General features: G+C 38.4%; 1 protein-coding gene across 1 annotated transcript in view; it reads right to left on the bottom strand.

The window, feature by feature from the left end:
* Positions 1-23,198, bottom strand: part of LOC133253485 (testis-expressed protein 10-like) — a 44,273-nt gene extending 21,075 nt beyond the window's left edge. Inside the window, exons 1-3 of the mRNA XM_061427083.1 lie at positions 23,135-23,198; positions 19,814-19,924; positions 5,682-5,815 (exon numbers count right to left, since the gene is read on the bottom strand). Of these exons, the coding sequence (XP_061283067.1) occupies positions 5,682-5,815; positions 19,814-19,924; positions 23,135-23,198 (309 nt within the window). The remainder of the gene's footprint in view (positions 1-5,681; positions 5,816-19,813; positions 19,925-23,134) is intronic.
* Between the last annotated feature and the right edge of the window lie 2,085 nt (positions 23,199-25,283).

The raw sequence follows: 25,283 nt of genomic DNA, 5'->3' as shown, positions 1-25,283 counted from the left end.
AGTCAGAACACATATTTCACTAAGTTCACTGCACTATCTCATGAGGTTCATGAGGACAATTAATTACAAAGCCCGAAACAATTACAACAGTATTATCAAAGATCACCAATCACAGCTCACTGTAAGAAATAACAATGAAAAAGTGTGAAATATTCCAAGAATTACCGAACTGTGACACAGAGACACGAAGTGTACCAGTGCTATTGAGATGACAGACAGCCTCAATGCAGCGCTGCCACAAAACTTCAGTTTGTAAAAACTGAATCTGCAAGTACAATAAAACACAGCCTACTTGTGCTAAAGTAGGGACTATGGGCATTTTGTCAAATAGTTTAAGAAAACAGAAGTTCTTTCTACTGCAGTTGTAATTTTTCTCTAGGTCTGAAATTGTTTCAAAATAAAAGTAAACAAAAATACAAACATAGAGACACACAAACATACACATACAGAGGCAATCTTCACTTTTGCAACTACAGTGTTAACCGAAACTTGCATACCTCCGATTCCTGACCTCACAGTACACAATTCCAGAACAGGCACGGCAATGTGCTAGTGTGGAAATTAAGAGTTTTTAAAAAATACAAAACTTTACTTTTCTTAAAAAGATTTTGTATGTTTAATTTCTATATTGAAGTATTTTCTACCTAATTTTATACAGAAATGTCATACACATAAAACTGTTAATAAAATCAGAGGTTTCAAAAGCAAAGAAAAATGGTCTATTTCTTAAACTATGGTAACATTTTATTATTATTCTTCCGAATTTAGTTAAAAAGTAGTCTTTTCAAACCATTCAAAATTTTATAAATGACAATGAAAATTAACCTTAAAACCTTCCACTGGCTCTGGAAAAGACAATTCCATTTGGGAATGATATCTCTGTCCAAAGATTGCTTTTCCCTTTGTGATCTTTCCCTTTTAACTACTATTTTCATCATTAATGGCAAGATCATACAATTCTTCCTTCAGTGTTTGGAAGAAATGATCACGAAGACACCAAGTGAAAATTGCAAGGTCCAAATCAGAGTATGTTATTTGTATAAAAGGAGAAGCCAAAAGAATACATATAATCATTGTGAAGACACAAAAGAATACATTTAGAAACTAAGGAAGGGAAGTGGATGGCTGGGAGACAGGGAATGGAAGAACACTTTTACTATTATCCTTCAGTTCTTCTAAATTGTACTTTATGGGACTTTCCTTGTGGTCCAGTGGTTAAGAATCTGCCATCAATGTAGGGGACACAGGTTCAATTCCTGGTCTGGGAAGATTCCACAGGGCAACTAAGCCTGTGTGCCAAAACTAATGAAGCCCTAGAGCCCATGCTCTGCAACAAGAGAAGCCACCACAGTGGAGTGTGAAGCCTGCACTCCACAACTAAAGAGGAGCCCTAGAGAGTAATCCCCACTTGCTGCAACTGGAGAAAGCCTGTACATGGCAACAAAGACCTCGTACTGCCATATGTAAATAAATAAATTCTTAAATGTATTAAGTAAATAAGTAAATTATACTTTGTGAAGAAAATCTACTCAGAAAATAAAGGTCCGATTTAAATAAAAAACCACTTCAGACTAAGCAGATAAAACAACTAAGCAAACCCACTCCATGGACTACTAACTTTTTCAAATGAAATAATAATAAAAAATCAATTTTTACACTAAGGCTGTCAAAAACTACATATATTTCAAATAATTTCATATGAAAAGGCCAACTTAAAGGCAAATTTTATCCAAAATAGAACTGGAATCTTAACTTCAAAAACGAATAATGTAACTTTCAGATTTTTCCTAATTTATGTCTTAACATTTCAAAGACAGCATCCTTGAAGTTTAATACATGTCCTTGCCAATGTACACTCAGAAATATAACCAATCACATTTTCACGACATGTGTCTTTACACAGATGATGTGATTCTGAAAAATTAAAACTGTCAAAGAAAGATTATTGGAGTTGTCCAAGTTATTAAACTAGACACTTAACAAGTCTATGTCTGGAATCTGGGGCCCACTGATCAATCCCCACACCATGCTTTCCCCAATCCATAATGATGTAGTTTAAAAACATTAGAAACAATCTCACAAAACAACTACTACTACTAAACCCAATCCTTCCAATCGAGTAGTGTGCAAGGCCTCAATCTCTTCATGCACTATGGATTAAGATAAAATGCCAGATATTAAATATGCAGGTTGGTTACCTAACTCATTAGTTTTCACTGTTTAAAATCCACTGTTTTTTGAAAGCCGATATATGAACATAGTTAGGCACCGGGTAATAAAGAGAAGAAAGTATCCCTGGCATGACCTAAGTATTGTGATCAGAGTCAAAAAAACCATGAGAGAAATGTGTTCAATGTCTACAAAAGGTGTAGCCCTAAGATACAGGAAGGACGTAAAGATTATTCTGGAGAAGAATGAAAGTAGTAGTAAATAGATCAGCTGAATAAAATCAACTGGTATAGCAATAAAACAGATTTAGGTTCTAGAGACTACCCTGTTGAGAACAATGACAAAGGTTGTTTTTTGTTTGAAAAGGCCATGGCCTAGCAATTATGAGTTACAAGAAAAGAATATACAGTCAATGCTCTAACCAAAAACCTTATGAATCATTAAAAAAAAAAAAAAAAAGTTAGCTAGCACAGAATACAACCTCAGAATTTGCAAGAAAGGTTCCAACCAACATTATTTGGGATGACACAACTGCAATCCTACTGGGCAAGTACCTTTCAATGCAAGGAAAGAAACTGAAGAAATAAATAAAAGAAATCAACTAATATATAAATATCTTACAGACTCAAATCCTTAGTACTAGTATTTATGATGCTTTTACATATTTATATATTTGTAACATAAAACAATTCTGACCATTAGCGTAAAAGATCAGCCCTATAATTCCAATTTAAAACACTACTAACAGCTAACCTAGACTTGTAGTTTTAATCTGAATTTCACTATAAACAGTACTGAAACTTAAGATATTAAGATTCACCATGCTTGTAAGTTTATTAAATGTTTTAAGATTTACCATAAAAATTGTGAAGGTCTGTCTGAAAACTGAACTATTTACCAAATAGTGAATGTATTTATTTAAACTGTTTTTTAAAGCTTAAAATATATTTGCAAAAGGGATAAAATGTAATTAAAGTCTCCTTTTAAAATGATTGCCTAAACTTACTATATTTATCTAAAAAGATTTGTTAGGTTGAACTTTAAAATTCAAGGGAAATTTGGGGTTTAAAATGTAACTTTGATAAACTATATACTAATTCTTTAAAACCAAAGGAACTTCCAAATAATTTTTTCTGTTTAGAAAAACCCACCTTCAAGGATACAAAATCCTACTTAACTCTTACTCATCCTTCAATATCTGTGCATAATTCTTCCTTTTCCTTTAAGCCTTTCCTCTTTTCGTTTGTTTTTATTTTTTAACTTTACAATATTGTATTGGTTTTGCCATGTATCAACATGAATCCGCCACAGGTATACACTTGTTCCCCATCCTGAACCCTCCTTCCTCCTGCCTCCCCGTACCATCCCTCTGGGTCATTCCAGTGCACCAGCCCCAAGCATCCAGTATCGTGCATCGAACCTGGACTGGTGACTCGTTTCATATATGATATTATACATGTTTCAATGCCATTCTCCCAAATCATCCCACCCTCGCCCTCTCCCACAGAGTCCAAAAGACTGTTCTATACATCAGTGTCTCTTTTGCTGTCTCGTATACAGGGTTATTGTTACCATCTTTCTAAATTCCATATATATGCATTAGTATACTGTATTGGTGTTTTTCTTTCTGGCTTACCTCACGTTGTATAATAGGCTCCAGTTTCATCCACCTCATTAGAACTGATTCAAATGTATTCTTTTTAATGGCTGAGTAATACTCCATTGTGTATATGTACCACCGCTTTCTTATCCACTTGTCTGCTGATGGACATCTAGGTTGCTTCCATGTCCTGGCTATTATAGACAGTGCTGCGATGAACATTGGGGTACACGTGTGTCTTTCCCTTCTGGTTTCTTCAGTGTGTATGCCCAGCAGTGGGACTGCTGGGTCATAAGGCAGTTCTATTTCCAGTTTAAGGAATCTCCACACTGTTCTCCATAGTAGCTGTACTAGTTTGCATTTCCACCAACAGTGTAAGAGGGTTCCCTTTTCTCCACACCCTCTCCAGCATTTACTGCTTGTAGACTTTTGGATCTCAGCCATTCTGACTGGCGTGAAATGGTACCTCATTGTGGTTTTGATTTGCATTTCTCTGATAATGAGTGATGTTGAGCATCTTTTCATGTGTTTGTTAGCCATCTGTATGTCTTCTTTGGAGAAATGTCTATTTAGTTCTTTGGCCCATTTTTTGATTGGGTCGTTTATTTTTCTGGAATTGAGCCATAGGAGTTACTTGTATATTTTTGAGATTAGTTGTTTGTCAGTTGCTTCATTTGCTATTATTTTCTCCCATTCTGAAGGCTGTCTTTTCACCTTACTTATAGTTTCCTTTGTTGTGCAGACGCTTTTAAGTTTAATTAGGTCCCATTTGTTTATTTTTGCTTTTATTTCCAATATTCTGGGAGGTGGGTCATAGAGGATCCTGCTGTGATGTATGTCGGAGAGTGTTTTGCCTATGTTCTCCTCTAGGAGTTTTATAGTTTCTGGTCTTACGTTTAGATCTTTAATCCATTTTGAGTTTATTTTTGTGTATGGTATTAGAAAGTGTTCTAGTTTCATTCTTTTACAAGTGGTTGACCAGTTTTCCCAGCACCACTTGTTAAAGAGATTGTCTTTAATCCATTGTATATTCTTGCCTCCTTTGTCAAAGATAAGGTGCCCATAGGTGCGTGGATTTATCTCTGGGCTTTCTATTTTGTTCCATTGATCTATATTTCTGTCTTTGTGCCAGTACCATACTGTCTTGATGACTGTGGCTTTGTAGTAGAGCCTGAAGTCAGGTAGTTCCATTCCTCCAGTTCCATTCTTCTTTCTCAAGATTGCTTTGGCTATTTGAGGTTTTTTGTATTTCCACACAAATTGTGAAATTATTTGTTCTAGCTCTGTGAAGAATACCGTTGGTAGCTTGACAGGGATTGCACTGAATCTATAAATTTATCCTTTTACCCTATGGCATGCCACTCCAGTACTCTTGCCTAGAAAATCCCATGGACGAAGGAGCTTGGTAGGCTGCAGACCTGGTAGGTTGCTAAGAGTCGGACATGACAGCGACTTCACTTTCACTTTTCCCTTTCATGCATTGGAGAAGGAAATGGCAACCCAGTCCAGTGTTCTTGCCTGGAGAATCCCAGGGACTGGGGAGCCTGGTGGGCTGCCGTCTATGGGGTTGCACAGAGTCGGACACAACTGAAGCGACTTAGCTGCAGCAGCAAAAAGAAAATAAATGTGTCTCTATCATTCAAACAGCTGATTTATTTTATTCTAGTGGCATAACTTTTATGAACAGTCTTCTTTAGGAATCTACATCGCGTATCCAAGGATCACATGCACTTTCAGAATAGGGACTGTATTTTATACTACTCTGCTGCTGCTGCTGCTAAGTCGCTTCAGTTTATACTACTCTAAATCTCTAAAAATATCTTACACAAGGCAATGCTAACACATAGTAACTATTGGTGGCTGATGAACTGAATTCTAACAATCTTGCATGCCTTTTCAAATGGACCATTACCTCTGTTACGTCCCAATGGTGTAAAAACTGATCTAAGTCAGTGAGGTAAAGTAGCAAAGGGGAAAGCTGCGTCTGGATGACATGAGGCACTCCTCGAAGGCTCTGAAGCCAAGTCAGTTCCTCTTTTGAAAACCCTAATTTGAGTAAGAAAGCCAGTTTAAAATAAATTGCAAAGCATGTAACATTCTCAAATAATTTTTAAAAAATAGACATGTATCTTCAAGTTAAATTGTTCAAGCTGTTTTCCCTGAATTTCTTCATGTATTATTTTAAAAAATGAAATGCCAGCAATGTAATAAAATTCATATAATTATGTACACAAAGATGTGACCTGAATCAAATGTGTAACACATCAAGAAACAATATTATACCCCTTACACTGAGGACTTTCCACCTTTATACTGAAATAAATGTGAAAGACATAATCATTCTAATTAATGTCAGGTTTAAAAAGCAAATGAACAAGAGTAACAACATGCTCCTTCATACATATACCAAACTCGTATTCTTACGTAATAGCCTTTCAAATGTTTTAAAACTATTCCATCCCTCCTAAGTCTATTTCTTCAACAATTACTGTGTACTTTCTTCTACCTATCCTATGTAGTAAGATTTCTGATTCTCTTACCACCTCTATTATACCTAATCGGACCTATACAAACAACTTGCCAAAGCCCCTCCTGAAAGACAGCTCTTAGAATGATCAGAACACCAGCACAATGTGGTCTGACCCCAGCTACCTGCTTTGATGTTTTCAGATCACTGCACTTCCACGAACATGCCCTAAAAAGTCATCATCTGGTTTGGAAGCCATATCACACTCCTGACTGAGTCCTCATGAGTTTCCTAAAACCACTAAACCCTCTGACAGGTACTACTAATTAAAACATAAACATAAAACATAACCGGTCCACATATATGGTACAACTTAAAAAACTTTCCACAGCACTCAAGACTCAGATTCCAGGCCAAGATGAAGTCCTGCTTTTCAGTAGCAGGTCCAGCCGCTGTGTGTTTACTCCCTCGTCTTTATAAGAAAGTCTTGCCCTGCTTACATAAACGAGCTAGGTTTAAACAAGCTCCTGCTTCCTACCTGAGCAAAAGCGTCTTAACTAGGTAAAGAATACCTCAGTTTAAAGCCACTCTGTGATAACTATGCATTCCTATACTTTGCAAAGCTTTATAACTAGTCTACTTCACAATACTGCAGCTAAAGTATTGGTAGGGGACTTAAGGGAATAGCTAAACATAAAGCAGCTTCTCATTAAATGAAGATCATCTGGTTCCTGCTATGAGATCAGTTTCCAGTGATATCTTGAAAAACTCTCTTCAAGGTAAGACTAAGGAGGAATACAGCAAATGTCAACCATGGATACAGCAAAAAAAAGAAAAAGGAAAACCTGAGAATAATCAGATCCACAAAGCTAAGACTACAATTTTTTATCACAGAAATCTGAATAAATGTCAAGACAAAATTAGGAGTTTCTAATTCAACGAGAAGCACTTAAATTTTTTTACCACTGAAATAACTGTATTTATTAACATTCTTAAAAGTTGGGGAGTTAAAAATAATGGAAACATTCTTCTGAATCATTCCCACTTAAAGGACTTCTCTTTGCTTAAAGGGCTATGGAGGGAATATCACAAGCTAAGAGGTTATAAAAAGTCAGAGATGCTCAATGGAAATGAGTACAAAATGGTGATTAGAAAACAAACCAATATCCTCTTGAACCCAGAGAAAACTGTGCCATCCAGTGGCTAAAAGGGGTAGCAAATCCATTTAAAAACCTAGTTTGGACAAAAGACAAGCAATGTATCACACTGTCCTTAAAACTACCATGACCATATATCCTGGACGCACCAGAACACTTCTGAGAATAGAAGAGACGCTTTCATCAATTATGCTTGGACAACAGAAGTAAACCAGACCTGCTCCTGGCAGCCCAGCTCGCATATTCACTCTGCTTCAAAACCGGGCTGAATTTCTCAGTAACTTCTCCCTTCTCTGATATTTTTATCTAACAGTGTAGATTACGTTTCCACATCCATGTCTTATGTTCCCCAAACCAGCTGTAAATTAACTAGGGGCAGAGAGGATAAGGAAGAGTAAAGGTCAGCAGAACAACACAGGTGGATGGAGGGGGAGAAAAAACTCAAACTCAAAAAAGCTCTAAGTGGATGGTAATATAGGTAGGAACAGCAATTCTAAGTACAGTTTTTAAAAGATAAACTAAACACCAACAGTTTTAAGTTGATGGGTTTTTCACACATTGAACAAACTGAGATGATCTGCTCTTAGATAAACTCCCTCTGCTAGAGACAACAGTGTCAGAACTATAATACCCAAAGTGAACTAGATCGTAGAGCCCAATTAATATAACAGATGAAAATCAGAAATTATTAAAGGAATATTTCAGGAAAATTAACCTGGCAACAGTGCATGAAATACATGGAGCTGAGAAGCAAGACTACTTACAGGTGGGAGATAATGAAAAAGCTGGCTGGTTTACAGTCATGATTAAGGACAGAAAGGGGATATTTTGAAGAAAAAACCAAAGATATGAAATAACCCAGGTGACTTCTAAGGAACCAAACATTATTCTTCAATTCTAAATCTAGAAAAAGTTATGCAATAATAATACCACTGGCCTGGGAAAGTTGAAAAGCCCCTATTTTGTTAGTTTGAATAGGGACAATACATCTACAGAAAGAGAAGTCTACTAAGACTCTGTGCACATGCTAAAAGGCCAAATTTAACTTAGTAGACTTTTAACTACATGACAATTTGCTTTTGATGATTATAAACTTCTATTACCATTACTTGTAAATTACTATTTTCTCAGTACATGCCACAAATAAAAAGGTAAAAAAAGACTTGTGAAAAAATCCTTGACAAAAGTTATTGAGCATAAGTCAATCATAACTGATGCCAATAAATACTAAATACAAGTTCTAAAGAGAATTAATTTTAAGAGGTGTTCCAAAGTTGCTTTTAAACGAATGTTAAAACAGATCCTCCACTAGTTCTATCATGGGAAAAGAGTGCCCTCTACAGGAAGTTAACAGACATGAACCCACTTAAGTTAAATTGTATTTCTTAAAGACCTGGCATTAAGTACTGAACTAGACAAAGAGGGGTTTCACATATAGGCAACACATTGCAAACAGCTCTCTTTTGCTAAAAGGAAAAAGTTATTATCAGTTATGAAGCACACTTTGGGTGACAACATTCAAACATACATCCTATTCTGGTATGAAGAGACTGGCAAACAAAGCTAAAGAAAATCTACTAATAAAGTGAGCTACTCCTGTTTAATTGGGACAGAGGATCTGCACAAGAAGCCAGCTACAGCCTAGATTCAATTCCTGCCTAAAACTATCAGACCCTGGCCTTGAGCCACAATCAGTAACAAACGGCTGAATACAAAAGTACTATGCCTGATACAAACATTAAATTTTAAAGGATACTTTGAACACTCGCAACATTAAACACTATTAGTTTTAAGATGTTTGAGGGTAAAACGGTACAGTCACACTCTGGAAAGTAGTTCCTCGAAAAATTAAACAGAAAATTAACATATGATCCAGCAATTCTACTTCTGGGTATACAGCCAAAAGAAATTAAAAGGATTCAAACAGGCATCTGCACACCAATGTTTACAGTGGCATTATTCATAATAGCCAAAAGGCAGAACAACCAAGTATCCATTGACAGATGAATATATCAAAATCACGAAGACAAAATAGTGGTAAACAAGGGCTGGGAGAAGGGGAAATAATCAATGCAGAGTTTCAGTCTGGAATGATGACAAGTACTGGAGATGAAGAGTGGTAGCAGCTGTACAACAGTGTGAATGTACTTAATGCCCCCAAACAGTTCTAACTGTATACCTAAAACTGGTTAAGATGGTAAGTTTTATGTTATGTGTATTTTACCACACACACACCCACCCAAAGATATTTCAATGATTCCTTGTCTGAGTCTGCAAGCTTTTATTTCACCACCTACATTAAACTGAGCTCCCTTCCAAAAAGGAAGATCTGTATTACAATTTCATAACACCAAAAGTTTTGAAGCACAGCACTCTCATCTCCACTGAATCCTTACTATGGCTTACTTCTGATACTTTTAACCCTTGTTTCAATCCACCTACACAAATCACGTATGTTTCTACCTGATGGCTCAGCAGTAAAGAATCCACCTGGGGTGCAGGAGAACAACAGTTCAATCCCTGGGTCAGGAAGATCCCCTGGAAAAAGAAATGGCAACCCACTCCAGTATTCTTGCCTGGAAAATCCCATGGACAGAGGAACCTGGTGGGCTACAGCCCATGAACTAAGTGACTGAAACCATGACAATGCAAACCACTGAATAAACAACCCGGAGCAGTATTCCTCCAGAGAACTTCCTCTGTCAGTAATAACCAACAATTTTAACTGCTGTTTTAAGAGCAAACGAAGGGAGGGGCGGTCTTATTTTTAAAAGTCAGTTCATAAACTGCCAGTGACAGGGGAAGGGTGAGGGAGAAGATTATACACTTGAAATACAGCTCACTTCAGCATGCCACCTCATGTGCAGTATCCCGATAAGCATGGCAGCCAAATTTGCACTGAGTCTTCCCATAATACAGCAGCGACTTAACCGTGAAAGCAAGTCAGCAGGCAGACTGGGTAGAAAATACACAAGCTGGACCAAAAGCTGCTGAGACTCTGCTGGGAGAACCACCACAGTGCCTTCTTGTGGATCTAGTGAGGTAGGAAGACAAATTAAATTTTAAAAGATATACAAACAAGAATTAGTAAGGCAGACTGATCGTTTTCACTGTGCTATGTTGAATTCTAATGGAAAAAAGTTTTATCGAAAAGCATATATGTGTGGCTTAAGATACTGCCTAGAGTAAAAGACTAAATACAATCATTATTTAAAGATAACATTTAACACTCAATTTCATAACATTCAAATGTGTTTTTTGAAATAAAAACTGATGGAGTTAAAGGAATCAGAAACAAAGCAAAACAGTAAAAAAAAAAAACAAGCACTTTTGCCAAACAGGGACAATTATAATATCAACCTAATTTAAAACCAAAGACTTATTTGAGTATATACACACGCCCCTACATATAAACAATACTAAAAAATATAGATTTTATAATACCACACACAAAAGGTAGACACAAACCAATGTTGGTCACCTAATAAATGGATAAATATAAAGTGGTATATCTTCAACAATGGAATGTTACTCAGCATTAAAAAGAAATACAGTACTCATATATGCTACAACATGAATGAATCCTAAAAACAGTATGCTAAGTCAAAGAAGCCAGACTGAAAAGATCCACATTATACAATTTCATCTATAAGAAATGACCAAAACAGGCAAATACAAAGAGACAGAAATGGTGAGCAGTGGTTGCCAGGAGCTGAGGAGGGAAGAAGTGAGGAAATAGGGACGGACGACTAATGGGAGAGTTTCTTTCTGAGGTGATAAAAATATTCTGGAATAAGATAATAGTGACTATTGCACAATCTTGGGAATATGGTAAAAATTAATGAATTGCACAGTGTAAAATGGCCAATTTTATGGTGTATGAATTGTGTCCTGATAATAAATACTAATTATACATATATATATATATATGTCAGTATGTTTTTATTGATATTTTTGCTTAAAGAATGAAAAGGTTTCAGGGGTGAATAAAAAATTAATATATGAAAGCCATACAAGATATCAATAATGATTAAGTAAAAAGTGCCATCAAAGTTCCAAAAGAATTCTGTAAAAATACCTGATCAGTTTTGAATTTGTGAGTTTTGTGGCTTAAAAGACAATTTAAGATTTGAAGAAATATCTACAACCTTTTATTTTCTAAAACTATTGTATTAAGTAATGCTATTGAAAATGAATTTATTGTTTGATATTTTGTTCATTTTACCATGGTATAATTAATGTATAATTTGAAGGAAAAGTAAAACCTAAAGATCTCCCCTTTGAAACATCGTTCCTAAGTTGGGGTAGGCAGATTACTACTTACATAGGTAAACAAAACTCTTACCATAGATTTGGAGAGCAGTAACTTTTAAACTTTTGAGCAGCTCTTTATTTGCTCGGGCTGCAGCAGTATGGATAATGTCAATAAGCTGTGTTGAAAGTTCAGGGTTTCGGGAGCTGGGATGAGCAAGCTGCAGTGGTAAACCAGCCAACCAACGTGATAACACTTTACTATGGTATCTAAGGCCATCAAAGACAAGGGAAATACACCACATGTATTTAAACATTTGAGAGCCTATAAGATGGCTGGCATCATTTATTCAGCTTAGCATTCTCTAAGGTTTTACCCCCTGTATTTTAAAAGTTTATGTAATTTGGGGCACTATGTAAATTGTAATTTTATCTTAAAGGACACAGACTCTACTTAACTTCTTGCGAACTATTTACACTAATTTGTAATAATTATTTTACTATATTAAGTCACTGATGCACTCAGTATAGGGTGCCCCACATTAAGTGGCTTCAAACTTGTGTTATTTCAGTTCTTTCATATACTTGCTAACTCTCTAATGTCTCATCTCGGACACAGCAATCACTTTTGCCATCCCCCAAGAGTGATTTACACATGACCTTTGGAGTCTAACAGACCTGAACTTAAGTCTCAGTCTGGCTGCCCTTCAGCAGCATGACACTCACCGACTTATTTAACCTAAGCTTCCTTCTATAAGGCAGAAACCAACATACCTACATCAAAGTATGAGAATTACTGAAAAATTAAGAAAAGCACCTGACTCACAGTAAAGACTCGAATATGTCCTAATAACTACCTATGTATGCTGAGGTATCCCGAATCTCTTATCTTTCACCCAAACATCTCTTCCAGACTATCCCAAATAAACCTCAAACTCACTGTATCTAAAAACTGATTCCTTAGTTCTACTCTTTGTGTGTCTATGTCACCAGACAGCACCCAACTAAACCAGGAACTTTTTCACTTTAAAATACTCCCATTTTTTAAAAATTTATTGAAACATTTTTGACACACAGTATTATGTTAGTTTCATGTATATATCACACAATAATCTGACAACTGTACACATTGCAAATGGTCACAAGTCTAGTAACCACCTGTCCTAATAAAAGTTACTGTAGTATTACTGGTCATATTCTTTATGCTGTATATTACATCCCCATGGCTTATTTACTTTATAACTAAGTTTGTACCTTTTAATCTCCTTCACCTATTGTACACCTCTCCTCTTCTACTGCCCTCATTCTTATACCATATGTCCCAATAGTCACTAAGGGCCAGAGGTTAAACCTCCATAATTTTAATGGGAAGCAAAAGAAAAAGCTGAGGCAGCTACAGGTGGTTCCAATTGTCCTTTAGCTGTTAAGCAGACAAGTGGAAATACATGCTCAAAGAGACTTGTATCTTCTCAGTTATGTGTATAAAGGTTACTGGAACTATTATGTACGCCTCTTTATAAAAAAAAAATTTTTTTTTAACGAAACCACAAAGGATAAAGAGAGAGAATTTCTCCAAAGATTTAATCACTCTATCATCTTATTATACAGATTACAAAGTAACCTGGTAAGAAAAAGATAAGCAAAATAACAAAGGGAATGTACCAGATTCTGTAAGCTCTCAGTTCTTCTTTTTGATAGATTTTACTGAAAAACTTCAGTAACAAAGTCCGAACTGGAATGAGAAGGCCTCTCTGCTGATACAATGTATAAACTGCCTTTATGAGAGACTCTGTAGCCTCTAAAAACAAGAGAAAACAACTGCATGTGAGTCAAAATGTTTCTTCACCAGCACCATAATTCTTCTAAAAAGCACAGAAGCACCTTGTTCCTATGACAAAGCAGATTTTAGCCACAAACTGACGACTACCATCAAAATCCTACATCAATGGCCTAATACAAAAGTCAAACCAACCAGCGATTGCAGTACAAATTTTCCTAAGAGACAACAAACCTAGGAAAGGACAACAAAAAACAGAATACTAGAAAGGTAGATAAGCCAGGAACCAACCAGGAAAGTTCTGTTATGAATGAAAAGAATTAGTAAGTCACACTAAAAATTGACTTAATGCAACATAACTTCAAGTTACAAGAAAGGTAAAGAGATAAGTATCAATTTCTAGTCAAATTAGATCAGAAAAGAGTATTTCTTCATCCTTAGGCTCAATGTCACTTCCTCTTAATAAAACTTGCCTCCTTTCACTCCAAGTATGTAATCTAGTAGAAAACCTATCCATCAGCTTAAGAGTGGACCTACCCACTTAAAAAGGGGTCTTCTCAGCCATCAGGGTTCAAGGAGATATTCCTTCATGATTATGCTAGCTACCTTTTATGGCTTGAACGTAAATGACTATGTGAAATGTTTGACAGTTATGAACTCAAAGCTAGACTCTAAATATTAACAGCATGCATTAAGAGCTCCTCTGGACAAAGCATTAACACCTACCTCTGTTTGGCTATATCTGCATTAACCTCCAAGAGACTCCAAGCAATCTGTTCAGCTGCTTACTATTTAGCCTAGAGCCATCTTCAAGGGTTTCTGTTACAAATTTCCTTATCCTTTCTATCCAACTGGAATCCTTCTGCAAAGTTGAGGCATTTGCCAGGGAGACCATGATATCAGACAGCGTTAAACTCAGTAAAAGATGATCTACATTATTCGAGAGAATCGTGCAATGCTTGATGCTAAAAACAAAGACACATAACTGTTACGTGTTGTATCTACCATGCCTGCTTCACTGAAATACTTAACTATTCCTCCCAGATTCCCTGGTAGCTCAAAGGGTAAAGAGTCTGCCTGCAATGCGGGAGACCCGGGTTCAATCCCTGGGTTAGGAAGATCCCCTGGAGAAGGAAATGGCAACCCACTCCAGTATTCTTATCTGGAAAATCCCATGGATGGAGGAGCCTGGCAGGTTACATACAGTCCACGGGGTCACAAAGAGTCGGACACCACTAAGTGACTTCACTTTCACTTCATTTCTCCCAGAATGAATTGCCAAGAAGGTAGGTATATAAAAGCGACTGTAAGTAAACCATTCATTACAGAATCAGAGTTGTTAAGGCATAAATTAAGAATGCATACTGCTCAGTTCATTACCCAAGTTGCTATTCACACAAAAGATACAGGCCCTTGAATTGGTAATCCTATATGTAATATGGGGATAAGAACACTTGAAAACTTCAACACACTTGAAGATTTTAAGCAGATATTTATATTAGGATGAAACTCACACTAGACCTTGATTCTGCTTCTAACTAATTTTGACTTAACAGAATCATAAATTTCTCCTGGCCACAATTTCCTTATGTGTGAAACAAGAGAATGGTTTAGATAAGCCCGATTCTGAAACAACTTAATTTTATGACTCGCATATTAAAATCACTTTTTCCTAGCCATATAAAACACATTTCTTTCAAAGCGTGATAGAAATTTCAAAAAAAGGTTCTAATAGATTAACTTAACAAAACAAAATTTGCAACTTAGGATATAAACCACTAGATACATAAACACTATATAAACACAGTGCAGATTCCAGGCTACACTGCATGCAACAGCAGAACCTATTTCCATGTTCAGAAACACGAAAGTTGATTAAACTAAAAAAATACCTGAAACTAACTTATTTTAAAAGAAAAAGTTAACCCTGGATTAGGCATGAGAAAGGACACAGTAGTAACGCATCACAAATACAAGGGAAGGGACCTTTTTATTATTTGGTGTTATTAGGGTATCAAATGTAGGGTTGAGAATGACAAATGGAACCAGATCACAAAGAGTTGAAAGCTAAGGACACTAAAATCAATTCTGCAAGCACAGGAGTAACATGGTTGAGAAGTTCTTTCATTTCTGCTGATGAAAAAGAAAAAATCAGTTATGAGACTCTAAACAAAGAAGTAGCTGTATGTCTATTTGAGCAACACAGGCCAAGACGTGACAAGCGCAAGAAACAATGCTGGTACAGACTAGGAGAAAGGGGGATATATAGAAAAAATAAAATTAGCTGGATCTGAAGTCTGCTTAAACACATACATGTATGTGAGCTTTTAGCTCAGCTGGTAAAGAATCCGCCTGCAATGCAAGAGACCCCAGTTCGATTCCTGGGTTGGGAAGATCCCCTGGAGAAAGTATAGGCCACCCACTCCAGTATTCTTGAGTTTCCCTGGTACCTCAGCCGGTAAAGAATGCGCCTGCAATGTGGAAACCTGGGTTCCATCCCTGGGTTGCAAAGATCCCCTGGAGAAGGGCATGGCAACTCACTCCAGTATTCTTGCCTGGAGAATCCTCATAGACAGAGGAGCCTGGCAAACTACAGTCCATGGGGTCGCAGAGGGTCGGCACATGAGTGAGTAAGCATAGCACAGCAAAGCAAATGCCCAGCAAAAAACTGGGAATTCTATCACAAAGAGAAAGAATGAATGAAAACTGGGACAGATGACTAGCAATCTATATACTACAAACCCAAAACTACTGGTAGGTTCTTTGCCCAACTGTTCAGTGTCCAAAACCAAGGCACATTTTATACTAACCACACAAAAACTCAACTGCAACATTTCTTCACCACAGGTAGAGCTTTTGAAGATCTACTTAAGTTTATCTTAAGCAGTATAACCTATTACTGTCTGGAAGGTGTCAACAGACATCCAAAAGTTGGGAGAATTCATCCTGCTCCTCCAAGAATTTACACAAAATTTTAAAGTCTAAATACACTGACCACCAATTCTATGAGGGAGGCAGGAAACTGGGGAAAATCATTTTCAGCAATGATAGAGGAGGAAATTAGAACTGATTCCCTTCCTGAAAATAACTTTAAAAGCTGGATGAAATAGTTTTTAACAACGCAAAAGCATTCAAGAGGTAACAAGATGATGAACAATTGCTGGGTCCCCAAAATAAAGCAAGACCATAGCACTCAAGTTCCAAGGGCTGCTGCCAATTCCAACAAAAAGGCTGGAAAACTGAAGTAACCTTTCGGAAGCCTCACAGGGAAAAGTCAAACCCCAGAGCCGGACAAACACGGGGACTCTGGTATATTATCCTCACTTCAAGCTGGACCCTTAAGGGCTTTCCCTTCCAGAGTAAGGTGAACTAGAAGTAAAAAGAGCTCTTACATAAAACAGTCCCAGTTATGCATCATCTCAGTAACACAACCGTTTTTCCCAACTAGATCTATAGATTCAACACAATTCTAATCAAAACCCCAGCTTTATAGTTATCAACAAACTGATTCCTGAAGTTTATACACAAAGGCAAACACTAGACTACCCCATATGAGACTGAGGCGGAACAGTGTTGGGGACTCACACCACTCCATTTCAAGACTGACTGTACTACAGTACTCAAGACAGTATGGTACTGGTGAACGGACAGACAAACATAGGTTAATGCAAGAACCCCAAGACAGGCCTGCAAGTACAGTCAACTGATGATTTTAGACAAAGGAGCAGAAGCAATCCAAAATAGAAACAATAGTCTTTTCCACAAACAGTGCTGAATAACTGGACAGAAACTCTAGAACTGAAAAATAAAAACAAAACAAATTCAACAAATATATGTTTGAATGAGATAAAGAGAAACAGAAAAATCAGGAAGTGGGTCTTATACACATTCAATTAGACTCTAAAAGGAAGGAGAAAAACGGCACTAATTTTTTTTTAAAGATGAGATTTTTTTCAGATGTGTTTAGACACTTCATTCAAGATCTCAGATTTAAGCAGCTCACTGAATTCCAAGGAAAATCAATAAAAAAGAAAACCACACCTGGATACATCATTGTCAAACTGCAGAAAATAAAAGACAAGGAGAAAAGTCTTATGGGGGGAGGGAGTAACTTTTATAAATTAGCAATAGTTCAGACTCATAGCTGACTTCCTAACGGCAGTGGAAATCAAGAGAGCGAAGTGTTACTGTCAGTATGCTCAAACAAGAAAACTGCCAAACCCAAGTACTGTGCTCTGTTAAAATAGTCCTTGGAAATAAAGGAGAATACATATATTTTCCTTCATTATATATATATGTATTTTGTGTGTGTGTGTAAACCCTCTGCTGCTGCTAAGTCGCTTCAGTCGTGTCCGACTCTGTGCGACTCCATAGACGGCAGCTCACCAGGCTCCCCCATCCCTGGGATTCTCCAGGCAAGAACACTGGAGTGGGTTGCCATTTCCTTCTCCAACAGCAGCTTCTAAATAAGCCTAATGAAGAGAGATGAAAAAAATGAAGAGCAAAAAAGTAGGATATACAGATAAAACTCAGATGGTGGATACAAGTTCTCCCAAAATATTAATTTTTGCTTGAAAGTTCAAATTTTATCTCTAGCACAGACACTATTTTCCTGGAACTGATAGGCTTACTTTATACATTTCTGAGAAAATATCTGCAAATACCCAAGTCTGAATTGTCCATCACAGAAAATACAAACAGAATGACAAGTGCATTTCCTTGAGACAACCATCATTCTTTGGTATGCAGACAAAACACTTCAGGCACACTTCCCATTTCACCACACAGAATATTAAAAATACGTGTTTTCAAGGATTGTGACTTAATAAGATCAGTAACTTTTACCACTTCATTAGGAAGAATTTTAAGTGAAACTGGCATGTTCTTTTAAACTGTGAATGCATGGTGGTGAAGAATACTGTTAGCCCTCCAGACCGTTCTGCATCCACGTATTCAACCAACTGCAGATGGTGTATCATGTTTATGAATTGTGGTTTTCTGAATCCATAGATGCAGAGCTTGCATATTTGGAGGGCAACTTGCTTCTAGGACAGTGAAAACACCACGTATGACACCATCGTCTTACACAAAACTCAGACTGTACAATGCCAAGACTGAACCCTAACATAAACCAAAGACTCTGAGTATAAATGATGTGTCAAGTTCGTATTTTACAACAAATATACAGCTCTGGTGTGGGATGCTGACAGTGAAGGAGGCTATGCGTCCACAGGGGAAGGAGTATATGAGGACCCATACTTTCTGTTCAATTTTACTATGAATCTAAAATTGCTCTAAAAAATAAACTCCATTTAAAAAAAAAGGGAATGAAATGCTAGTAGTGCCACAACATGAACAAACGTTAAAGACACCACGCTAAGTGAAGGTAAGCCGGACACAAAACAATATTTAAGTTTCTACTGAAATGTGGTACCTAAAACAGTCAAATTAATAAAGGAAGAAAAATGCAATAGCAGTTCCCAGTACCTGGGGGAGAAGAGGAAGGAAGGTGTTATTTAATGTGTACTGAGTTTCAGTTTGGTAACGTGAAAAATGTGAATGTACTTAACTGTTGAGTGAAAAAATATGACAAAGCTCTGCACTGGAATACTATTTGACAATACAAAGGTATGAAGTATTGTTCTGATATGTGCTGTAAGATGGATGAACCTCAAAAACATGCTAAGTGAAAGACCAGTAACAACAGACCACATTTCATGATTCCATTTATATGAAGAGTCCAGAACAAGCAAATCTTTACTGATAGCTTAGTGGCTGTCTAGTGGGGGGAAGAAATGGGGAGCAACTTCTAATAGGTGGAAGGGTTCTTTCTAAAGTGACAAAATTGTTTTAAAACTAGATTACTGTGATAGCAGCCTAACAATGTAAATATATTAAAAACCACTGAATTGTCCACTTTAAATAATAAATTTTATTATGTGCAAATTACATTTGAATAAAGCTGTTACATTTTTAAGCAATACTACTGCTTAAATTTCAATTAATTTCACATTTACTATGAATCTGGAATAGCTATGCATTGTAAAGGTTCAAAAATGGGTAAGACAGGGTCCTATCTTAATGAGCTATAAAAACAGCTGAAGACCTGTCACATCAGAAACTTGACACATCAAAAAGATATAAAAATTACTTCCAGATGACAAATTATTAAATGAATATACAAGGGAGAAATCACTTTGACTTTAGCTGAGCAAGTCTTTCTGGAGGAAGTGGGAAAGTTGTAGTGGCAGCATCGCCTCTGAAAAATAGATAAACTCCAATCTTCAGCCATTAATAAACCCTAAGAGTTAAAACAACTTTCCATAAAAGTACACCATTCTAGATGACTTCAAGGATAATCCTATCTTATCAAAAAAATGTTTATGATTTACCTTTATGTTTTCTATTGTTTGTTGGAAGTGTTACATCCTCTTTCAGCTGCTCAGGCAGATGTATAGTCTTCGTTTTAAAGTTTGTAAGAGTAGCATTTTCTGACTTGGGCTCTTCTTACCAACTTTTAGTTTTACTTTCTGAAAATCATCTTGGCGTTTTCTTTTTTTGGTCATTCTTGAGTACTATGATGAAAGAATTAATTTAAAAACAATGAATACAGACCAAAGATAAATTATAAGAGAATAAACAAGGTATTTTCTAACCTTTAAATTACTCTAACATTGTCAAGATCAACAATAACCATGCCAATGCATCAAGATATTAAATGGAAAATACCTTTATAAAGTAAAAAAGAAAAAAAAAGCCTCAGTTTACTTAAGATATTTCTGGCTACGGAACCTTTTGTCAAGCAATGGTCTAAATAGGAATCTTGGGTCGAGCGATGTGCTAAGTAGAAAACTTGTGTATACTTCAATTAATATATTTATACTTCAATAAAAAAGGAAAAAAACTTCTGAAAATTTTTTGTTTTCATAGGACAAGAGGGAGGTAGCACAGAGTTGCTAAAAGTATACCTTGCACCTACTGGGAAGCTCCTGGCCCCCAGAAACCCCCAAGAAACTCTAGCAAAACAAAGTCTAAACCAATGTTATTACTGAATGCAGCCTGTAATAGCTAGGAAAAGTTTCATGAACCTAAGCTGGGTGCCTGAAAATGGGGACGATTCAGATATGCAGCAAGGACAGTCACTGGGCACTTCATGAGCAAGGAAAACAATAAAGATGAAGAACAGGGGATACGCTTGGTAATAGGCAAAAATCAAAGTACTAGCATTCTGAACACCAGGAAAAGTTCAGACTAGATATAAACCGGAAACAAAAAAAGGGAGGGAAAAAAAAATATAAAAGGAAATACAGTGTAACAGAGGGCTAAGGAACAAAGACCAGCTAGGCCACTATTATAATAAATAACTCAGGTATAACCCTGTCGAACTGCACTTCTCTTTCTCCATCACATTCTTTCAATTTACACACAGATTATCCCACTTACACACAAAATCTTTGATCTGTGCATTATACCCATTCCCAGCCCCTGCTTAAATCCTTTATTTCAACCCAAGACTGTTCAAGTTTCCCCACTAGTATTCCTGCCTTGTCACCAGTGTCCACCTCATGGTCCATTTGGTAATCACCAGAGGGCTCTTTCTAAACACAGATCTGATCAAGGCTCACAAGCTTTCAGCTGCTCCTTTTACTTGCTTACAGTAAAAACACCTGGGTTTGACAGATCAGCCATCCTTCCTAACTTCCTCTACAGCTTTATCTTCCCATCAACTAACCTCTATTTTAAAAAATAGCCTTCTATACCTGGAACTAGCTCAGCCCTTCTTGAAGCCTTTTCCACACAAAAATAATGAACCCTACCTTGCACTGTATACCCACCAGAGTAGGTGTCTCTGGAATAAATAAAACTTCTCCTGATCTATCATAATTATCCTATGCCTAGCTACTTTTTTTTAAGTCACAATGCTACACGTGGGAGTTCAAGAAATTTGAGCAAAATGAAGCTTTGCATTAAAATTAATAAAATGGCTGGTGCAAGACCAGAAACTTGAAGTTTAAGGAATCCAGAAGCCAATCACCTATGACATTACATTCAAATTCACATGGTTACAAGGTTTTAACACATTAGAGCCCTATCATCTAGGGTTTGGCTACACAGGTTAAGAGCAGATGCAAGAGAGCAACTAGCTCTTATCCAGACTCTTGCACTTTATAGCCATAGTTAAATCACTGTATCTCAGTTTTTATTTACAAAATGGGGCTAATAATAATGCTTACCTCATACAGTTGTTACTAGGTAAGATGAATGAGGAGCAAATGAGCTCATGTGTAAAATACTCAGAACTGTGCCTGGCACGGTAAACAGATATGCTATAAGCACAAACATGTATATTTTCTTAGTCTCATGACCAGTACATACCAAGCATAATAGCAGATATACAAAAGCCTTCAGTTCTCACAAGACCATGCAAGGAAGGTAGTGCTAAAACCATTTTAAAGATGTGTCAGCCTTTACTAATGACTTGAAGAGGGTTTCATAAATAAGACTGAACTCCTTAAAACCAACTTTATGTTACATATACTGCAGTCCTAGTGAGAACTGGGGGAGGGGTGGCAAAATGGCTTGCCTTATTTCATTTACCCCAATACCAAACTTTCAGACCACCCACACCTCCAGTTATTCTGGTCTAAAATATGAGTAAGTAAAAACTACAAAGAAGGCCCTAATACTCACTTGGCCTCTCTGAAATATGCAAGCACAGTTTGTGAGCTTTCGCTACAATTATTATCTAGTACCAGAGAAGAAAACAAGTAGAACAAGATATTCAGAAAAATCGAATCAATTCACCCTCCACCCCTTAATTCTCTGTGCTATCTTTAGCCACTAAGTAGCTGATCAGGGTCCAACACACATGTACAAGCATTACCCACCACTTAGTATCTGTTCTCCATCTGTTAGGAAAGCTAACAGGACTAACCGCCCCTCCTTGACTTTTCAAGCTATTAAGATTATTATTATGGTACACAGGGAACATTTTTATACTAGGAACTCAAAGTTCTACAGCAACTGTTATTTTCGCTTAAAATCAAGATTTTCATAATACAGCAAACCAAACGGCCTCCCTGGTGGCTCAGAAAGTAAATCTGCCTGCAATGCAGGAGACCCGGTTCGATCCCTGGGTGAGCAAGATCCCTAGAGAAGGAAATGGCAACCCACTTCAGTATTCTCGCCTGGAAAATCCCTTGGAGAGCCTATGCAAGAGTCCATGGGGTCACAAAGAGTCGGATACGACTGAGAAACTAACACAAGCCATTTTTACAGTAGCTGGTATCGAACAGATGGTAAGAACACCAACCTCAGGGACTGAGCTCTCACATCACTTGAAGCAGGTGAGCCTCAAAAGTTTTCAAGATGAATTTCATATGCTCCAACTACAGGCTTTCTAATTTCAACAAAAGGGAGAGTCTAGTCTATCAGGATTTCAACCGAACCGAATCTCAGCTGGTTTGTCTGCCACCTCACTACCCTCCCCTAATTTCCAACTTCTTTCCACCCGCCAAAAAAAAAAAAGTCAAGAAGTCACATTGTACTCGGCCTTTGGTAATTTCCTCTCCAACCCTTTAGGCTCACGAGTTCCTCCAAACTCTACCTAGGGGCCAATCGGAGACACCTGACTTTCCAAAGAACAAATATCCCAGACCAGGACCACCCGAGATGCCCGATGGTCCGAACCTGCTCAGTTGCTTACTCCACACCCGAACTGAGAGGGCCGATTAAGAGATGACTGCGCATCCTCAACCCCAGACTTTGGTCCCGCATCCCGTAAGTGAAGACCTCGTGGTTTTCACTGACTCGATGGACGTGAGTCTGAGTGAACTCCGGGAGTTGGTGATGGACAGGGAGGCCTGGCGTGCTGCGATTCATGGGGTCGCAAAGAGTCGGACACGACTGAGCGACTGAACTGAACTGATCGTTCCTTCTCCCACCGGGGACGGCGGTCCGGACCACAGTCCAGGAAGCGGGGCCCAATCAACGCACACCGGCCTAAAAGTCTCCTAGACCCGAAACCGCGCGAACCCGCCCAGTCACTTGAAAGGCTTCAAAAGCCCGCGGGCCGCCCCGCCCCGCGCTGCCCCTCTCCGCACCCAGGCCCTGCTCTGCCGGAGCGCCACGACCCGGCCCCCGGGGGACGCAGACTGACCCCAGCCCGCCCTACTCTCCTGGCCGCGGACCGAGGGGCAACGGTCCAGCGCGCCTTCCCGCGCCCCGGGAGGGCCCGGCCCGACCGGCGGCGGGCGCTCACCTGCGGGCCCGGCCGGGACCCGGGCGCGGAGGCAGAGGGGAAAAACGTGCGTGGAAGAGCCCAGTGGGCAACGGCGTGCTCCACGGGACTCATCCTCTTGCTCCCGAATGGTGTTTTCAAATCGCCTCTTCCTCACACGGCCCGTCTCCTTCCGCCGCCCGGAAGTCAGGGCCCCTCCTCCGCTGCGCCGAGCTCACGCGACCACGGCCCGCAGCCGCGCTCAGCCGGGAAGCGGGAGCGGGAGCGGGAGCGGGAGCGGGAGCGGGAGCGGGAGCGGGAGCGGGAGCGGGAGCGGGAGGCCCCGCCCCCAGGAGGAGGGGGCCCGCGCCGAAACCTCCCCGCGCTCCCGGAATCTGAGATCGCAGAGGGCAGGATCCAAGGACAAAGCTTGGCCCTCCCTGAAGTTCCCTGGCGTGCATTTACTGATGGGTGTCGCCCTGGTCACAGCTAGTTGAAGGCTGGCGTCTTCTCTGCCTGCTAGAGCACTGTTCTTCAGACCTGGAGCCACATTCAAATAAGAGTATAAATTGAACTGAATTGAAAAAGAGGAAAGTTTGGGACTGCAAGAACCCTAGTATTCCTGGGAACTTGAACCTGGATGGAGCAATTAAGAATTAGTTGACAAGAGGGCAAAATACTGACCTAGCACCTGGAGTCCGAAAGTCTTAGTTGAGGATTTTCTCTAATATTTAGTTTCTCAGCCCTAGGTAGGGTTCCTGCTGCTGAAATCAAGTGGGCCCAGAGAATTTGAGAAAGTTGAATGCCTAGAAAGGAAGTGGGAAAGCAAAGACAATGCGTCTTTGAAAGATAGCCTTGCCAAAGATTGCAGGAGGCGTGGGGCCCCAGATATGAATTTTAGAACTTGATTTAAATTTGTTTCTACAGTTTACCAGGTTATAAGACTTAGTAAAGCGAATAAGGAGTGAGCCTCAGTTTGCTGGATAGGGATTAAGAGCAGTGATGTCTGGGAGCTCAGTGGAAGAATCTGGTCCATGCCTCTCTCCAAGTTTAAGCTTTACATGTTTCTTCACTTGTAAATGACATTCTCTCTGTCTTCACAATATCTTCCTTTCTTGTGTGTCTGTGCCCAAATTTCCTATTTATAAGGACACACGTCATTTAGGGCGTACCCTAATGACCTCATTTTAACTTGATTACTTCTGTGAAGACTGTTATTTCCAAATAAAGTTACCTGAGGTAGTAGGGGTTAGGACTTCAACATGTCTTTTCAAAGGGACACAATTCAACCTTTAACACTCAGCAAAATCTGTGTCCAGAAATGGCTTATATTTCTGAACATCTTTGCTTTCTTTGACTATGCTCAGAAGCATCTCAAAATTCTAACCTATTACCGCAACATCTACCTAAACTTTGCATCTTCTTTGTTCTGTATACTGGGCTTCCAGTTAATATTTGCTTTGGAAATAGTGTACCATTGCTTAAAAAAAAATTGAAGCTCTATTAATCTAATAAACTTGATTTTATAAAGTCGTGTTAATTGTTCAGTTGTGTCCAACTAATTGTGATCCCATGGACTGTAGCCTGGCAGGCTCCTCTGTCCACAGATTTGTCCAGGCAAGAATACTGGAATGGGTAAGCGG

This window comes from Bos javanicus, chromosome 8, assembly GCF_032452875.1.
Source record: "Bos javanicus breed banteng chromosome 8, ARS-OSU_banteng_1.0, whole genome shotgun sequence".
NCBI lineage: Eukaryota > Metazoa > Chordata > Mammalia > Artiodactyla > Bovidae > Bos > Bos javanicus.
Note: the sequence above shows the minus strand (reverse complement) of the source record. Positions and strands in the feature narration are given on the sequence as shown.